Source organism: Prionailurus bengalensis, chromosome E2, assembly GCF_016509475.1.
Source record: "Prionailurus bengalensis isolate Pbe53 chromosome E2, Fcat_Pben_1.1_paternal_pri, whole genome shotgun sequence".
Lineage (NCBI taxonomy): Eukaryota > Metazoa > Chordata > Mammalia > Carnivora > Felidae > Prionailurus > Prionailurus bengalensis.
In genome coordinates this window covers 3034778-3051641 of record NC_057352.1, presented here as the reverse complement: position 1 = coordinate 3051641, position 16864 = coordinate 3034778, and the positions used below count along the sequence as shown (strand labels likewise).

General features: G+C 62.4%; 1 protein-coding gene across 2 annotated transcripts; it reads left to right on the top strand.

Annotated features, from left to right (window-relative positions):
- Positions 1-97: 97 nt before the first annotated feature.
- Positions 98-15671, top strand: EPN1 (epsin 1). 2 transcript variants are annotated; one of them, XM_043598228.1, is made up of 11 exons: positions 98-686; positions 3508-3833; positions 8112-8361; positions 9317-9441; positions 10510-10584; positions 11037-11120; positions 12483-12774; positions 13381-13491; positions 13647-13730; positions 14695-14952; positions 15053-15671. In XM_043598228.1, exons 2-11 carry the CDS (start codon positions 3606-3608, stop codon positions 15259-15261), a joined length of 1716 nt encoding a protein of 571 aa, XP_043454163.1. In that variant the 5' UTR covers positions 98-686; positions 3508-3605; the 3' UTR covers positions 15262-15671. The 2 variants fall into 2 exon arrangements, with proteins under 2 accessions (XP_043454163.1, XP_043454164.1); XM_043598229.1 differs by lacking the exon at positions 10510-10584 and having other exon boundaries at positions 393-686.
- Positions 15672-16864: the final 1193 nt, after the last annotated feature.

Sequence of the window (16864 nt, the reverse complement as noted above, 5' to 3'; positions counted from 1 at the left end):
GTCCCTGCCCTCCGGCCGCGGCGCCCTTGGCGCGCCCTGCCGGGCACACCCCCGCCTGCGTGGCCGGTTGCCCGGGGCAGGCGCTTGGGGGCGGGGCTCCGCGTGTGCGCCCCTTGGGCAAGGAGAGGGGGTGCCTAGAGCACCACCGCGGGGTGCCGGGGGTGTGGCCTCGCGAGCCCGGCACGGCGCGGCCCCTTCCTCGCCTCCCCGACCTCCCTCGGCCGAGTTTGCCGGCCGGGCCTCTCTGAGGCCTCCACTCTTTCAAGGGCGTCCCCAAGGCCTCGCAGCCGCGTCTGGCCACGGCGCTCGCGCGCCGGAAGTGACGTAGAAGGGCGGGCGGGGCCGCGGAAGCGGCGACTGCGCAGGCTCCCTGCGGGCCGAGTCGCCGGGGCCAAATGCGGCGCGGAGGGCGGGGCGCGCCGCCACTTCCGCTTCCGGTCCGTCGCCTCCTTCGGTTGCTTCCCGTCCGCTCGGCGGCTCCCCTCCCCCGCCCGGCTCTCTGCGCCCCTCCCGGGCGCCGGGGCGGCGGGGCCGTCGGCGTGCGGCCCTCCGTGCGTTCGCGCGTGCGCCCGAGTGCGCCTCCGTGTCCGCCGCCTGCGGCCAGGCGCGCGCCCCGCGACACCGAGGCCAAGCGGGGCAGGGGGCTGCCCGCCATGACCCCCCGGAGCCCGGCGTGAGAGGCCGAGGTGAGCGCGGGCCGGGGTACGGCGGTACGGGGGCGCTCGGGCGTCCGTCGCGTGCGGCCCCTGGCTCATCACCGCGGCCTTTGTGTGTCGGCGCCCGCGCCTTTCCACCCCGCGGTGTCTGTGTTGGTCCGTATCCCGCCGGCCTCCGCCCGGGCCTCGGCGCTGCCCGCGTCCGCTGTGGCGCTTCCACTGGGCGCCGGTCCCCGTGTGTCGACCCCTGTCAGTGTCGGTGTGTGGTGTTCAGGATTGGTGGTCGTGCCGCTGTCTCTTTCTCTCTCTCCCTCTCTCTCTCTCCCTCTCCCTTCTGCCTCCTCTCTTCCTCCGGGCCTCCGTGTCTGCAGTTCCCGGTGACCCTAGTCCCCGTCTCTGTGCATCTTCCTCCCCTCCGTTTTCCCATTCATCGTCCTCGCGCACATCCCCAATCCCGAGGTCCCTCTGCACGTCTGCTGCTTGGTCTGGAATCTGCCCCCTCCCCCAGGTCCTGGAGTCTCCAGAGGGGTGGGAGGTCGAGAGCCGGGCTGTAGAATCGAGGCCCACTCCTTGGCCAGCCTGTACTGGTTATCAGGTGACTTCTTTCATTTCCAAACCTTCGCTTCCTAGTGTTTAAAGTTAGGGTCGTTCACAGTTCCTGCATCCTGGCGTCGCTGTGCGTGTTCCTGGAGGCGGTAGCGGTGAAGCAGCTCGCCCCGCAGTTAACTGCTGGGACCCCTGCATTCCGCTCTTACAGGTTTTCAGCTCCGCGCAGCACATGTTTGACATTAGTCATTTGAGTACCCCTTGAGGGTTTTGCCATATCGTTCGTTCTCTACTCGATCTAATACTTCTCTTTGTGAGTCCGTTTGTGTTGAAAAACTTGCTCTCATTCTGAGCAGCATGCGTGCACTTTCGTGGACTGTTTTTCTAACACAGCTTAGTGTAATTACCCGGCGTTAAAGTAGTGCGTTTTCCTTTACCGGCCCTTTGGAAATGTTCTTTTTCTCTGATAACAGCAGGCAGCGTTACTGAGCCCCTACTATCTGTGGGCAGGGCGCCAAGCACTTTATGTACCCATCTTATTTAATCAGCAAGCCTGCCGGGTAAGAATTCTTTCCTTCTTTTCATAGTTGAGCAAACTGAGTCTCAAGGAGGTTGTTCTGCTGGTAGCTCATGGCCAGGATTTGGGCCCAAGTTACTTGTTCTTTGTTTCACACGTTGGTTTTTCTTTCTCTGATGAGTTTGTAGTGCTGGGTCGCTGTCTCTTTCTTTTCCTTCTAGGGCCTTGATCCTTTCTCTTCGTTGTCATTCGGTCTCTGAGTACTGTCTCTGCCTGGGTTTCTCTGTGCCTCTTTCTCTTCTTGTTGGTCTTGTTCCCTTCCCTCTGTCTCTTCTGTGCTGGTCACATCAGCTCTTTGTCCTGGTGCATCCAGCTGGCCTGCTGGGCCCCCTGACCGCCTCACATCTGCCTCCCTGTGCCTGGGCTCTCCAGCTGGAATTCAAAGCTGGGGCCAGCCGGCCGTCCCAGGACGTAGGTAGGTTGTGGGAGGGCTTATTGGAGTGGATGTGGACCGAGGTGCTCAGTCTGCTCTGCAGCCAGGGTGAGGCCTGTGTCCCAGGGCAAGGGAGTCTCTCTTCCTGTGCCTCAGTTTCCTCCCCCCGTGAGGTGCTGTGAATCACGGAGTTGGGAGGATTAATTGAGTCATTGTGTGTAAAGCATGGAGAAGAATGCCTAGCACGGGGTAAGGCTCGTGCCACCGCTTGCTGTGATAGTCACCTTCCACCTGGTTCCCGCCCTTCTGTTCCTTCCCGTCATCTTGCTCTCAACACGGGTTAGTTTAAAAGTGTAGGTTTTGGTGTCCAAGCAGCCAGAGGTTGAGTCTGTGCTGCTGCGCTTAGTGTGTGACCTGGGCTGAATTGTTTGGCCTCCGAAAGCCCCGCTGGTGGTGTTGAGATAATGGGCATCTCTTGGTCAGCGAGCCCCTGGCATGCGGCTCAGACCCAGTGGGCAGCCGGGCTCATCCTTATCTCTCCTCCCCGAGCCTCCCGCCCCCCCCCCCCCCCCCCCCCCTTGGTACGCCTGTCTCCCTGGCGTTCCCTGCCTCTTGCTCCATTCCCTTTAGTGGTCTCCCTGTGTGTCCTTGTTTCTTCCACAGATTCTGCCCCTTCCACTCCAGCCCTCCCTCCTTCCCTTCTTCCTAGCTGTTTATTGAATGGCTCTTCCGGGACGGCTGTCCCCAGAGACGTGGTCTCTGTCCCCATGGGGCTATTGGGTTGGCCTCAGCCACAGAATCAGACCCACGGGTATAAAATACTGATGGGGCCCCTAGGGAACCATGACTGTGGCATTTGGGTGTGTAACATCTGGGAAGCTTAAGCAGAGCCCTGGGGGTGACGAGGAGTGACCTGGGTGCTGAGGAAGAGCAGGATGACCATCTCGTGACACCACCCACGTTTATAGTGCACTGCCTACGTGCCGGGTTCTTAGCCCCCTGGGTTGTGGAACAAAACCCCACTCTACAGGGGAGAAAACAGGTGTGGAAGTTCCTGGCCCACCCAGGGCAGCGGGCTCGGAAGGACCGAGCTGCGGTGTCCCGTCTGTGATCTATCACTGCACACCCTGCCTCACTGAGCAGGGCCCCCAAGCAGGAAGGAGCTGGGCATGTTTGAGGAACTGAAAGACGGACCGGGTGACTAAGATGGGGGTTAACGAGGGCCAGAGCCTTCTAGGCTATGCTTAGGACCTCATCCTTGACTCCGGGGTGGGGGTGGGGGGCCACGAGGGCAGAGCTGCAGGCTGGACAGCCCCAGGTCCCAATTGTGTTTCTAAAGGTCCTTTCTTCCTCAGATGCGGTGACCCCCAGCCCCTGCTGCTGTCTTTTCCTCCAGTCGCCCCTGTCTCGCCACATCCCGGGGGGCCCACCACCCTCACCATCACCCGCCGCCATGTCGACCTCGTCGCTGCGGCGCCAGATGAAGAACATAGTCCACAACTACTCGGAGGCCGAGATCAAGGTCCGAGAAGCCACGAGCAACGACCCCTGGGGCCCATCCAGCTCCCTCATGTCTGAGATCGCTGACCTCACCTACAACGTTGTCGCCTTCTCCGAGATCATGAGCATGATCTGGAAGCGGCTCAATGACCATGGCAAGAACTGGCGGCATGTCTACAAGGTCAGTGCCCGGGGCCTGCAGCCCAGCTCTCACATGCATGCGTGCTCGAGGGCGGGCGGGGGTGCGCGCAGGGCTCCGGTGGTGGTGTGCCCGAGGACTTGGAGTTCTGGGTGTTTATGTGAACCTCTCTCCCTCCCGCCCTCCTTTTCACCTAACGAAGGCAGCAAACGGGTAAGGGTCTTAGGAGTTTTGAGTCATAGGGTTTAAACTTCTTGAAAACGTGGCACAGTTGCAAGATTCGTCCGCACAGAAGGCCTAAGCAGGTGCACGGCACGCGTCCCTCTGTGTGCCCAGAGCCCAGGTCCCTCTCAGAGGCAGCTGGTGTCCCCCGCTTCTGTTTTTTCCTCCGGAACAATCTGTGTGCACATGTCCCCTGGCACCAGGGAGTTTGGGGGGCCGTGGAGCCGCAGTACCACTGCAGCGCTGGATACGTGGCCGTGTGCAATTATCAGGGCTCAGGACTGCAGTGGAGGACGGTGGGCTGTAGCAAGTGTAAATCGTACCCCAGTTTTAAGAAGGAAGGTGAAGTCACATCTCAGAGGTCATTCCTCTTTAGGATATAAAAGATTCGTACTTTATTTTCTTCCTTTTTTTACTTTTTCAACACGTGCTACCTGGGGACGGACGGATCGTTAAGTGATCTGTGACGTTTTGCTTTTGTGAACAAGACTGCCGCGAATCCCCTTGTATGTTCACCATTTTCTAGAACTGGAACTTTTGGGCGGAAGGACACTCGCAAGTGTCACGTTGAGAAACGTGGACACAGTGCCCACCACAGAAGTGGTCTGTTGACTGGTTCCTGGTGGCGGATGTGTGCGTCCTCACCCAGCAAACAGACAGATTGGAGGCTTTGGTCAAAGGGAACGTGTCTTTGGGGAGTGCCCGTGAGCGGTTTTTTCAGCTTACTGGTCTGGGGCCTGGCATCTTCCCCTTGGACCAAGAAGCGGCGGTGGGCACAGGCTGGCGCGGGTGGCCGGCCCCCACTCCCAGCAGTGGGGCTCGGGGCGGCCTGTGGACGTTCTTGCGTGTGAGGGTCCGGCTGCTGGGGTGGGAGCCGGAGAGCGAGGTTCAGGCAAGTCCTCTTGTCGACGTTTGTTTGGGGACCGTTGGCCAAGGGCCTGTTTGTGTCTGGTGGTGGATGAGGCGGCCGAGGTCCCCGGTCTCATGGACTCCGGCTGGGACCTGCGCTGTGCCCCAGGGCACGGTGCTCCCTCGTTTCTCAGACCTGGAAATGCTGTGTTCTTTCTCACACCCACCCTGACAAACCCGGACTGGGGCCTCAATCCCCCGGACCCGATGTTGGGTCCGATATTTGGTGGTTTGTTGTGAAGGACTGGGTGGCATTTGTCTAGCTGAGAATCGGGGAAGGGGTGGGGGGTCTGGGTAAGCCCTTGTGTGGAGGTGAAGGGAGGGGATGGGATTTGGAGGGCCTCTTGAAACTGCAAGGGAAGCTCACTGGGGCTCATGGACCAAGTGCAGCCGGAGAAACACTGCTGTAGGCAGAGAACCACGAAGTACTTTTCCTGTCCCCACTTTTTAGGTGAGGAAACTGAGGCACAAAGAGGCTCGGGGCCACCCGGGGGCAAGGGGTGGGAGGGGAGCCTTGGAACCCGTTCTCTTGACTGGGTTGTGTCACCTCCCTGCTCCGAGGAATGCAGGGTCTCCATTTTTATCTTTTAAATGTTTACTTATCTTTTAACGTTTATGAGAGAGAGCGCGAGCACGGGAGGGGCAGAGAGAGAGGGAGACACAGAATCTGAAGCAGGCTTCAGGCTCTGAGCTGTCAGCACAGAGCCCAACATGGGGCTCGAACCCACAAACTGCAAGATTGTGACCTAAGCTGAAGTTGGACGTTTAACCGACTGAGCTACCCAGGTGCCTCTCAGTTTTTATCTTTTAAAACAAGAGGTCAACAAACTATGGGCCAGAGGTTGAATCTGGGCAGCCACCTGTGTTGGTGGGTGAAGCTCTATCCGTCATGGCCAGGCCCGCTCATCTGCGGCTGCTTCCCCTATAGCATGGGGGCCATGTGGCCTGAAAAGCTGGGTTACCTAGCACCTGGCCCTTTGAGAAGTTGTTTGTGGATTCCTGTTTTTTTGTTTTTTTACTTTTGTAAACATTGATTTTTTATTTAAGTTTATTTATTTTGAGAGAGAGCGAGAGAGAGAGAGGGGGAGAGAGAGAGAGAGAGCCCAAGAATGCATGCACATGTGGACAGGCAGGGGAGGAGGAGGAGCAGGGAAAGGGGGGGAAAGAGAATCCTAAGCAGGCTCCATGCTGTCAGTGCAGAGCCCGACACGGGGCTCGAACCCACAAACCGCGAGGTGATGATCTGAGGCGAAGCCAAGAGTCAGACGCTCAACCAACTGAGTGCCCAGGTGCCCCGTGTGGCTCCTTGATGCGTGTTCTGGTGTCCTGGGGGATCCAGGAGCAAGCTGTTTCAAAAATTAGCAGGGACTATTGGGCTGTCCAGTTGCTTACTTTTAAGAATAGGTTCACGTTTTCTGTTGTGACACGTGTCACGAGCGTACAGCCTGGTTAGTGCTCACGTGTACGCTCACCTGTGTAGCCACCATCCCGATGGAGAGAGAGAGAGGATGTCCCCGCCTCCCCCAGCAGCATCCTGTCCTGCCTTCTGTCTGCCACGTTTGTTCTAGAACTTTCCACGGACCCATGCTCCTGGTTCTTTGCACCTGCGTATGTTGCTCACGGCCGCATCTGGGAGGTTGGCGTGTGCGGCATCCGCTTGCGTGTTTACGTTACGTTGCTGTGCGTGTGCTGCTCCCGCACCACGGGCCCGCTGTGCTTCACACGTATGCGTGTTACCCGTGGGGTGTTTGGATTCTTTCTGGGTTCACAGGCCATTCAACTGCAGCTCCAGAGCTTTGAAAACGAGTTTTTGTGAGTTGTTGGGTGCAAGTCCCATCCCAGGCTGAGGGGAGGTGGTCTGTCTGCCATCTGTGGGTCTCGGGTAGCTTGACTGTTGGTGGGACCTTCTGCTGGGAGATCCTGTTTTATGTGTCGTGTGGCCTTTCTGGTCTGAACCCGGGAAAGCTGAATTCCAGAGCACGGCTGGCCCAGGACCTTGGGAGCCTGCTTTCCACCCTGTCCCTCCTACCGTGATGCGTAAACACCTCGAGGGCTGGTTAAAGACTAACCTCTGATTACTGGCGTAAATACCGTTCACACACCTTCAGGAAGCCTGTGAGATTCAGGTTTGGCTCCCCAGGAAGGTTGGGGAGACGTCAAGCCCCCACAGCGGGGGTTCCCCGGCAAATCGCGTAGCTCTTCAGACAGCTCAGCCGAAGCAGAAGGTCCTCTCTCTGTTGCTTTGCAGTGGTCTGGGTGACCTTCAGGGGCTCCGGGAAGCTCCCGGAGTCCCCTGCAAACCATAAGGTGCCCTGTCGTCCGACGACCGGAGTCTCTTTCCCCGTTTTTGTTTTAACTTGTTGGAAAGAGAATTTGTTCTTACCTCTTAAATGCAGGAGCTGTCACGGTGTTTCCTCCTCCCTGTCCCTTTGTTCCTGCTGTCCCAGTGCACGAGTGCCCTGCAGAGAGCCCTGCCTCAACAGGCCCCGAGGGCCCGGTGCCTCCCTCCCTCCCTCCCACCTCGAGGAGCAAGTCGCTTCCTTGTCTGCAGAGGCACAAAGCTCTACACGGGCGGTAATGACACACGTTCCAGATGGACAGGACGGGAGAGAAACCAGTCTGGCCGTCCGAGCACTGGGTGCTGTCGAACGTGACTTAACAGGCATATTTTTGTGGTTTCAGAGAAATAGAGTGGGGTCTGCTCGGCTCGGGGAAGCCTGGGAGGGGCTGCAGCGACCATACCTGCCTTTTCCCCGTTTCTGGATTTTTACTGACCTGCACACAGATCCTGTGCCGTATGGTTCACCCTTGTAAAGTGTGCGGTTCAGTGGCACAGAGCACCGGCCCGGGGTTAGGCGACCACCACCACTGCCTGGGTGCAGAGTATCTTCGTCACCTGCACACAGATCCCGTGTCCACCGAGAGTCTCCCAGCCCTGGCAGCCCCGAATCTCCTGTGAACCACATCCTCTGTGGATGTGCCTGTCGGGGACGCCCGCCTCGCATGCTCTTTGGTGTCTGTGGGGTCCCTCCAAGTGGCTGCACGTGGCCGCGCTGCGTCCTCTCTCGCGGCCACGTAGTCACCTGCTGGGCTGCGCGTGTCTGTCCGTGTGCGGCTGACGTGAGGGTTGGCGCCGGGACTGGGATCCTGGCCGCCGTGTGCGTGACCGGTGTGCCCCCCGCCCTGAAGGCCATGACGCTGATGGAGTACCTCATCAAGACCGGCTCGGAGCGCGTGTCCCAGCAGTGCAAGGAGAACATGTACGCGGTGCAGACGCTCAAGGACTTCCAGTACGTGGACCGTGATGGCAAGGACCAGGGCGTGAACGTGCGTGAGAAGGCCAAGCAGCTGGTGGCCCTGCTCCGTGACGAGGACCGGCTGCGGGAGGAGCGTGCCCACGCGCTCAAGACCAAGGAGAAGCTGGCGCAGACCGCCACGGGTGAGGCCTGCCTCGGGAGCCCCCCGCGCCTCTGCGCCCTCACTGCTCCCTCCAGGCCCACCCTCCTCCGTCTTGAAGCTTCCTGTCGTTGCCAGGCACCCCTTGCCCAGCCGCTGGGCTCTCCCCGCCCTGTGCCATCCTTTCTGTGTCCTCATCTGAGGGGTGACGAGCCGTGAGCCTCCTCTGCACTCCTGTGTCCCTTCCCTCTCGCTGTGGGACCCTAGAGCTGAGAGGTACCCTGTTCACCTGCAAATACTAACCGAGGGCCGCCTGAGGGCCCAGGTGTGCCCCTTCCTGAGAGCGGGCAGTGCCGAAGACGGAGAGGAGTGACCTGGAGGGGGTTGCCGGAGGTCTGAGGTCAGGGACGGCAGGCACTCTGGGGGGCCTGCCGACAGTGAGGGGCCAGCTGCGAGCAGCAGGCAGGTGGGCGCTTCCCCTGGCTCAGCATTAGGCCCTGCACCCTGTCCGTGCCTCCTTCCGGGTAGTCACCCCCTTCCGGGTCAGGTCTTGTCTCCGCCACACCCACGGTGGGGGTGGGGGCTGAGGGTGCAGGTTCTCTTCTTCCCCCGACACCCAGCTGGTCCCAGCCACGCAGCCCTGGACCCGTGGGAGCGTGTGGGCCTGGAGACCGGTGTGCCCTGGGGCTCTGAGCAGACCCCGGGCATGCAGCTCGGGAACCAAGGTCGTGGGCTTTGAGGCTCCTGCACATCCTCCCTTTGCTGCTGGCTTTTGTTCTTGGGCCCACAGGGCTGTCCTTCCTTGACACCCCCCCCCCCCCCGCTCCTTATTCCATGTTCTCCCCGGGGCGGGGGGAGGGGAGGCTGGACAAACCCGACTCACAGTCTGCCCCCCCCGAAAGGAAGCCGTCCCCCCCCCTCTCCCCCCCCCGCCCCGCCTGGGCTGTGTGGTCCCTTCTCTTTGTCCAGCCGGGTCTCACTGCCCCTCCCCACCGCAGCGTCCTCAGCAGCCGTGGGCTCGGGGCCCCCACCTGAGGCAGAGCAGGCGTGGCCACAGAGCAGCGGGGAGGAGGAGCTCCAGCTCCAGCTGGCCTTGGCCATGAGCAAGGAGGAGGCCGACCAGGTACTGGGCCCGGCCGGGCGCACCAGTTTGACTCTGGGGGTTTGACTTCCGTTCTCATCCCATCTCATGCCTCAGCCCCCGCCCCTCCACCTCCTGAGGGCCTGTGCCCTCTCTCTCCCACCCCCAGCCCTCTCTCTGCTGGCCCTCCCACCTGGTCTTCCTGTGTCCTCGTCCTGACCGCTTTCGTCCCCTTTACTCGGGTGTTTGTCCTGAGTGGCTCCTTCCCTGCTAGTCTCTCTGCTCTGTCTCTGCCCGTCCCTCGCCGGTTTGGGTGACCGTGTCTGTGCCTTTGGTTCTGTCCGTCCTGGCTCTGTTTCTGTTTCCTTTCCTTTTCTCCTTCTCTCTCTCTCCCCTTCCCTCCTCCTCTCTCTCCTTCCCTCCTTCTTTCTCCCGCCCCCCACCTCGTGTCCTGCCCTGGACCCCTCACACTCTTTCCGTACCTTTCTTCCTCTCTCTCTCTCTCTCCGCCCCCCCCCCCCCGCCTCCTTTTCTCTCTTCTTCCCTCCTTCTTTATCTTTCCCACCCCCACCTTGTGTCCTGTCGTGGACCCCTCACACTCCCCGTCTCTCTCCTCCTCTCTCTCTCTCTCTCTCTCTTCTCTACTTTTCTCTCTCCTTCTCTCCCTCCCTCCCTCCCTCCCTCCCACCCCCCACCTCATGTCCTGCCCTGGACCCCTCACACTGTCTCTGTCTCTCTCTTCCTCTCTCTCTCTCTCTCTCTCTCTCTCTCTCTTCTCTCTCTTCTCTCTCTCTTTTCCTCCTTTTCTCTCTCCTTCCCTGCTTCTCTCTCTCTCCTTCCCTCGTTCTCTCTCCCCCCCCCCCCCCCATGTCCTGCCCTGGAACCCTCACACTCTCTCCGTCTCTCTCCTTCTCTCTCTCTCTCTCTCCTTCCCTCCTCCTCTCTCTCCTTCCCTCCTTCTTTATCTCGCCCGCCCCCAACCTTGTGTCCTGCCCTGGACCCCTCACACTCCCCGTCTCTCTCTTCCTCTCTCTCCTTCCCTCCTTCTCTTTCTCTCCCGCCCCCCACCTCGTGTCCTGCCCTGGACCCCTCATGCTCTCTCTCCCCCAGCCCCCATCCTGCGGCCCTGAGGACGACGTCCAGCTCCAGCTGGCCCTTAGTTTGAGCCGTGAGGAACACGACAAGGTCAGAAGAGCCCCCTCCCCTCCCTAGGGCTCCCCTCAGACCCTCCTCAGGTCCCCGGCTCCTTGCACCCCCTTGCCCGCCCCACAGCAGCCCTGCCCCTGCCGTACACACGTGTCACGTGGGTCCTCCAACGGTGCAGTCACAGCATGGGAAGCAGATGCCTCGTGGCCACTCCGTCCCCTCTGCCACAGCCCAGGCCTTGGTCACCTCCACCCAGCGCAGCAGACACTGCAGAGTCAGACGCCTGGCCCCCGCTTCCCGAGCCTGTCAGAGCAGTGCCTGGCCAGGCCCGTGTCCCCAGCCCAGACCGCACGTGCCTCCCCATCCTCCCCTCCCACATCGTCCACATCCCATTTTAATTTTCAGTCACCTTTGTCGGGTCGGGGGTGGGGGGCAGCCGTGCTGCTCGTATTCTGACCCTCCCTTGTCGCCTGCCTCCATGACCCAAACAGGAAGAGCGGATCCGCCGTGGGGACGACCTGAGGCTTCAGATGGCCATAGAGGAGAGCAGGAGGGAGACTGGTGGCCAGGAGGAGGTGAGCATGGGAGGCCGTCCTGCCCTCAGGCGCCCGGGGCCTTGGGCGGGGCCCTAGGCGGCTGTGGCTGTGGCTGCAGGGAACCGTTTTCTCGTGGAGACGTGTGGGGGCTGGAGGGCGCTCGAATGTGACCCCGCCACGGAGATGTTTCGAGTGGCGGTCGGTGCCTGTAGCTGAGCGAGACCAGAGCGAGATACAGTGAGAGCACCGGTCTGATCGGGCAGGAAGGGGGTGGCTCACGTGTGCCCAGGCACCTCCTGAGCATCCGCCTTCGCCCGGGACACCGAGGGTCAGCGGGCGAGCGACACAGGGCTGGTCCCTGGCCTCCGGGGGCCGCAGTCCCCCAGTGCAGACGTGATGTTTGCTGGCAGTTCAGCTTGTGCTTTTCATCCCGCCTCTCTTGGCCTCACGGGTGAATGAGGCAAGGCCGTGCACATTGAGGCCAGGGTCCCTCGCGTGGCCGGGCATCCAAGCTGGCCTCGTTCCGTGGCCTCACTCGGGTTGCTGTCTCGAGCATCTTCACTGTGGGACCGGCCTCAAGGATGCTGGCCTGGGAGGGTAGCCGCCTTCCTGATGGGCAGGCGGAGGGCGGGTAGCCGGGTGGCCAGGGCTGGCCCCGCAGCCACAACAGGGCACTGGATAGAGGAGCCTACTTGGGCTAGCCTCAGCCGGAGGGTCTCCCTGATGCCCCACCTCTCGAGAGCCTGGAGGAAGGGGGTGCCAGGCCTGCGCCCGCTGTCCTGTGGGAGGTGGGGCACCTCCTTGTCCAGAGAGGCGTGTGCTCTTGGGACACAGGGTCATTGTGTGAGAGTGAGTGCGCGCGCGCGCATGCGTGTGTGTGTGTGTGTGTGTGTGTGCGCACATGTGCATGCTCACAGGTGCTCCAGGCTTCCAGGGCTATGGGTGAGCGCCTGTGAGCGCGTGCGCACACTCACACACACACACACACAGCCCTGGAAGCCTGGAGCATGCTCCAGGTGACGTGGGACATGTACTGGGCTTGAGGCCAGGACTGTTCAGGGTGACCCATAATCACCTGACACTCAGTGGGCGACCCCAGTGGGCCTCCCATGGGCAGGGCTGGGGTGGGCTCCTCTGGGCTCTGGTCGCTTTCCTTGTTCTGGTGGGAACTGGGGAGGGCTGAGTGGTGGGGGGTGGCGGACAGCAGGGGTGTAGTGGGTGGGAGATGGGGAGACTGCCTTCTTCGGTCTCATGACCACAGCACCTGGCTCTTGCTTCTCTCTTGCTCCGCAGCCGTTCCCCCCCCTCCCCCCCGCCCCAGGGCCCTCCTCCCAGACCCCTGGGGTCCCCTGGCCCAGCCTGCTCGGGCCTCATGTACCTTCTTTCCTCTGTACCCTGCAGTCCTCCCTCATGGATCTTGCTGACGTCTTCACGGCCCCGGCTCCACCACCAGCCACGGACCCCTGGGGAGGCCCCCAGGCGGCACCCATGACTGCCCCCACCTCGGACCCTTGGGGAGGGGCCCCTGTCCCTCCAGCTGCTGATCCCTGGGGTGGTCCGGCCCCTACACCAGCCTCCGGGGACCCTTGGAGGCCTGCTGCCCCTGCAGGGCCCCCGGTTGACCCTTGGGGTGGGACCCAGGCCCCTGCAGCTGGAGAGGGGCCCACGCCTGACCCGTGGGGGAGCTCTGATGGTGAGTGCTGGCTGCCTGCCTGCTCTGGCCCCACATCCAGTGTGTGATCCCGGGCATGCCTTAGGGATTGGGACAGATGCAGTACAGTGGGTGGCTGTGGGGGTCAGATAGAACAGCCCAGAGGAGCGGGCATGAGGGAGCCTGTAGGACCATGGCGGGGTGCCAAGGGGCGCGGGGTAGAGAGGTTGCTGCAGTGGAACCAGGGCGGGTGGCTGGTGAGGCTGGGTGCAGGAGGGCTGGGACGGGGCTGGATGCCCTGGGGGGTCTCAAGGGAGCCATGGGGTTTGGGCAGGTCTGGGTGAGCCATACCGCCTTACCCAGCTGGGGAGGTCTTTGGGGGCTTCCCAGAGGCCTCACGGCCGAGGAGGGACGTGTGGGCAGAGGCCCCGCAGTGTGTGTAGCCATGGCTCATTCGTGGGGACGAGGCGGGAAAGGCTGCGGGTGGGCCCACGCTGGGGTGCCCAGCTGCGTCCCAGGACACGGCAGGGCAGGGCGAGGCTTTGGGGAGGTACGGGCCTAGGAGTGAGGCTGGAGGGAGTGGGCAGAGGTTTCTCAGAGGTAAACCCTCCACCCAGCAGCCGCGTACATGCCTCCTTCCTCACTCAGGTGGGGCTCCGGTAGGTGGACCCCCAGCCTCTGATCCCTGGGCTCCAGCCCCGGCCTTCTCGGACCCCTGGGGAGGGTCACCTGCCAAGCCCAGCACCAATGGCACCACAGGTACTGGGTGGGTGCTGGGGTCAGGCTGATGGGGCCCAAGGGTGTGGCGGGTGTGTGTGGGAGCTTGGGGGTGTCTGGTCTCTGGAGTGCCGGGGGCTGGGGAGTGGGAGGTGGGTCCCCATGGGGAGCTGAGTGGGCATCCTGGACCCCCACAGCCGTCGGGTTTGACGCGGAGCCAGATGAGTTCTCGGACTTCGACCGCCTGCGTTCGGCCCTGCCGACCTCCGGGAGCAGCACGGGTGAGCCACCCTCTGGGCTGTGTGGGCCGGCACCCAGACCCTCTCATTGCAGTTATAACTGATCCTGAACATCTTCAAAAGAAAGTTTGATCTTGGTTTTGAATAATTTCATACTCAGAAGAGCTGCAGAAGTAGCATAAGGAACTGTGTTTTTGCAGCTTCCCTAGATTCCGAACTCTGACTTCTGTGTCCCTGGAATGTTCCTCTGGTGTTTCTGGGGGCCCGGCCGGCTGTGTCCTGCATTACCAGCAGTGTGGTGACTGCGGGGGCCCGCCCCCCTGGCCTGCCCGCTGGTGCCTCAGCGCCCAGTGCCTTCCCCACCTGGCATCCCGTCTTCGGGGCACCTTGCGTTTGGGCGTCCTGGCTCTTGTGTCCCTCCCTTCCCGGCACGGACTGGACTGGCTTGTGTCTGGAGAACATGCCGTCTGTGCGAGGTGTTGGGAGGGCACTGAGCCTGTCCCCAGGAGGCGCCGATGTGTCTCCCTGCGCCAGTGGCCTGAAGCGGACCCGGGAAGCAGAAGCAGGAATTCTTGGGACTGACTGGGCAGGCCGGGCGCCAGGGATCCCTCCCTTCCCTTGCGCCCCCTGAGGTTATTGTCCAGTCCCCCGTCCGTCCGTGGTTTGCTACCTTCCCGGGTCTGTTTTCCTCTCTCCCTGCCGATTTCGTGCATTTCCCAGCAGCAGGGGGGATTCTCAGATCTCAGAAACAAGCAGACAGTCTCACAGATGCTCTCCTGTCTGCGGGGCCATTGTGATTCTCCACCGTGATGTTTCTGTTGGGGACGGACGCTGGAGCCAGTGGGGTTTTGTGGGATTGCGTGAACGTCCCTTGGTAGTTTTCTGCCCTGGAGACTATCTGCTGGAGTTCCCTGAGTGGGTCCCCCTGGCTTGGCGCTAGGCTGGGCCTCCCAGTTTGAGGCCCCTGCTGCCCGCCCTCCCCTGACCCCTCTCTGGCTCCTTGTAGGGGAGCTGGAGCTGCTCGCTGGAGAGGTACCCGCACGCAGTCCCGGGGCGTTCGACATGAGTGGGGTCGGAGGCTCTCTGGCCGAGGCTGTGGGGAGCCCCCCGCCGGCGGTTGCCCCCACCCCGCCGCCGCCCACACGGAAGACGCCAGAGTCATTCCTGGGGCCTAATGCAGCCCTCGTGGACCTCGACTCACTGGTGAGCCGGCCGGGCCCCACGCCGCCAGGAGCCAAGGCCTCCAACCCCTTCCTGCCAAGCGGTGAGTGCCAGCCTCCCGGACGGATCCCACCTGTTGACCTCCTACCCGGGCAGGCCCCTGACTCTGCTCTGCTGTCTCCTCTTCTCTTCTCTCCCTGTAGGAGCCCCGACCACCGGCCCCTCCATCACCAACCCCTTCCAGCCCGCGCCCCCTGCGACGCTCACCCTGAACCAGCTCCGGCTCAGCCCTGTGCCCCCGGTCCCCGGAGCACCACCGACATACATCTCTCCCCTTGGTGGGGGCCCTGGCCTGCCCCCCATGATGCCCCCAGGCCCCCCAGCCCCCAACACTAACCCCTTCCTCCTATAATCCAGGAGGGAGGGGGATTTGGCCTGGCCGGGCTCCCCCCATTTCTGCTCCCTGGGAGACCAGTGTTGTGAGTGCATGTGAAGCGGGGGACCCCTGCCCCCACCCCAGCACCCTCCCCTCCTGGGGCCCACTCACACTACACCCTCTTCCATGTCCCCCACCCCACCTCCCCGGAGAGAAACTGGACGTGACATGGGGGATGGGGAGGGGTGCTGGCCGGAGGAGGACCCCTTTCCTGTGGCATTAGAAAGGGGAGGGACAGCTGGGGGTCCCCCACCCATTCCTCTCCCTCCCAACTCCTGACTGGCCCCTCAATCAGTGTTTGAGCCTCCTCGTCCCTATGCGCACCCCTTGGTGAATCCTTGGTGATAATTTTGGCAACTTCGGGAATAAATGGCAATTCTCATGGGTATCACTCCCCCAAGTTCCCATCCGTGGTTCACACAACCTCCTCCCCCGAGGGACCCAGGGCTTTGGGCCTCTTTGTTGCCCCTTGGGGCAGCTGAGAGCCCGTGCGTCTCAGAAGTGTCGGTTCCGGAGGCTTCAGTTCCGGTGGGCAGCCGTGTTGGGGCGTGGGGGGTGCCTGGGTCCCCGTGGGCGGCAGCCCACTCGGGGCTGGAGAGCTTAATGAGGTTCTTGGGTGTGGGTGCTTCACACATGCTTGTGGCCAGTGGACCCCACGTGGGGGTCGGGGGTCGTGCAGGGCTGGGTGAGCTGTGGATGAGCAGGTGAGGGTTCCTGAGACGATGGCGGGGTGCACTTGACACGCGGCGGTGCTGCCGTGCTGTGAACCAGTGCGCATGCCCATCCGGGTACAGCCGGCAGTGGTCTATGCTGCTACCGGAGCAGAGGGACACCGGGTCTGAGCTCTTGCTCTTCCGCCCCCCCCCCCCCCCCCGCCCTGCCGTGGGTCCCTCTCCCATGGTGGTGAGGGCTGTGTCTCACACTCCAAGGAGGCGGCCGACATGAGGGGATGGCATGTGAGCCCCAGGGACAGCCACGGGGACGGCAGGTCAGAGACAGATGGCGGAGTGGGAGTGAGCTTGCCGGCAGGGCGGCTGGACTTCTGTCCTTGCTGTCGAGGGGCGCGGTGGCTGAATGCATGGGACAGCGGCAGCTTCCGCACCCAGAGAAGGGAGGGCCTGGGGTGCTGGGAGCACGGGGGCAGGTGGGCGAGCCCCGGTCTTGGTCTTCCCGGGGCTCCAGGGACCCAGCGGGCTGGACCTTCCTTCCATGGGGCGGGGAGGGGCGGGGGGAGACAGAAACACGACCTGGGTTTGTTGTCCAGAAGCCCTGAGGGTCTGTCCCCAGACGGCGGCCGCAGCACTTAGCGCGTCCCCTCTCGTTCCCTCGGTATGAACGCACGTCAGCTCCAAAGCCCCGGTGCCCCCGCCTCGTCCCTCTAAGAGCCCCGACCCCTGATTAGGCCTGCGCGCCGGGTTTGTAGTGACCGGCCCCCACCTGAGCGCTGAGGAGCCCAGCCGGCCGTTCCTGCCTCACTGGCTCGCTCCTCCTCCTCCTCCTCCTCCTGTGAGTCGCTTGGACTCCGTCCCCAATGTTGTGGGGGCTGGTGGGGGTCCCGGTGGGTGTGTCTGCAGGGGCT

What these genes read in the sequence shown, in the direction of transcription:
- EPN1 (XM_043598228.1), top strand. Translation starts at nt 3,606, where the DNA reads ATGTCGACCTCGTCGCTGCGGCGCCAGATGAAGAACATAGTCCACAAC. An exon ending in GCTGGCGCAGACCGCCACGG is followed by an intron (nt 8,362 to 9,316) that starts GTGAGGCCTGCC and finishes TCCCCACCGCAG; the next exon opens with CGTCCTCAGCAGCCGTGGGC. An exon ending in GCCGTGAGGAACACGACAAG is followed by an intron (nt 10,585 to 11,036) that starts GTCAGAAGAGCC and finishes TGACCCAAACAG; the next exon opens with GAAGAGCGGATCCGCCGTGG.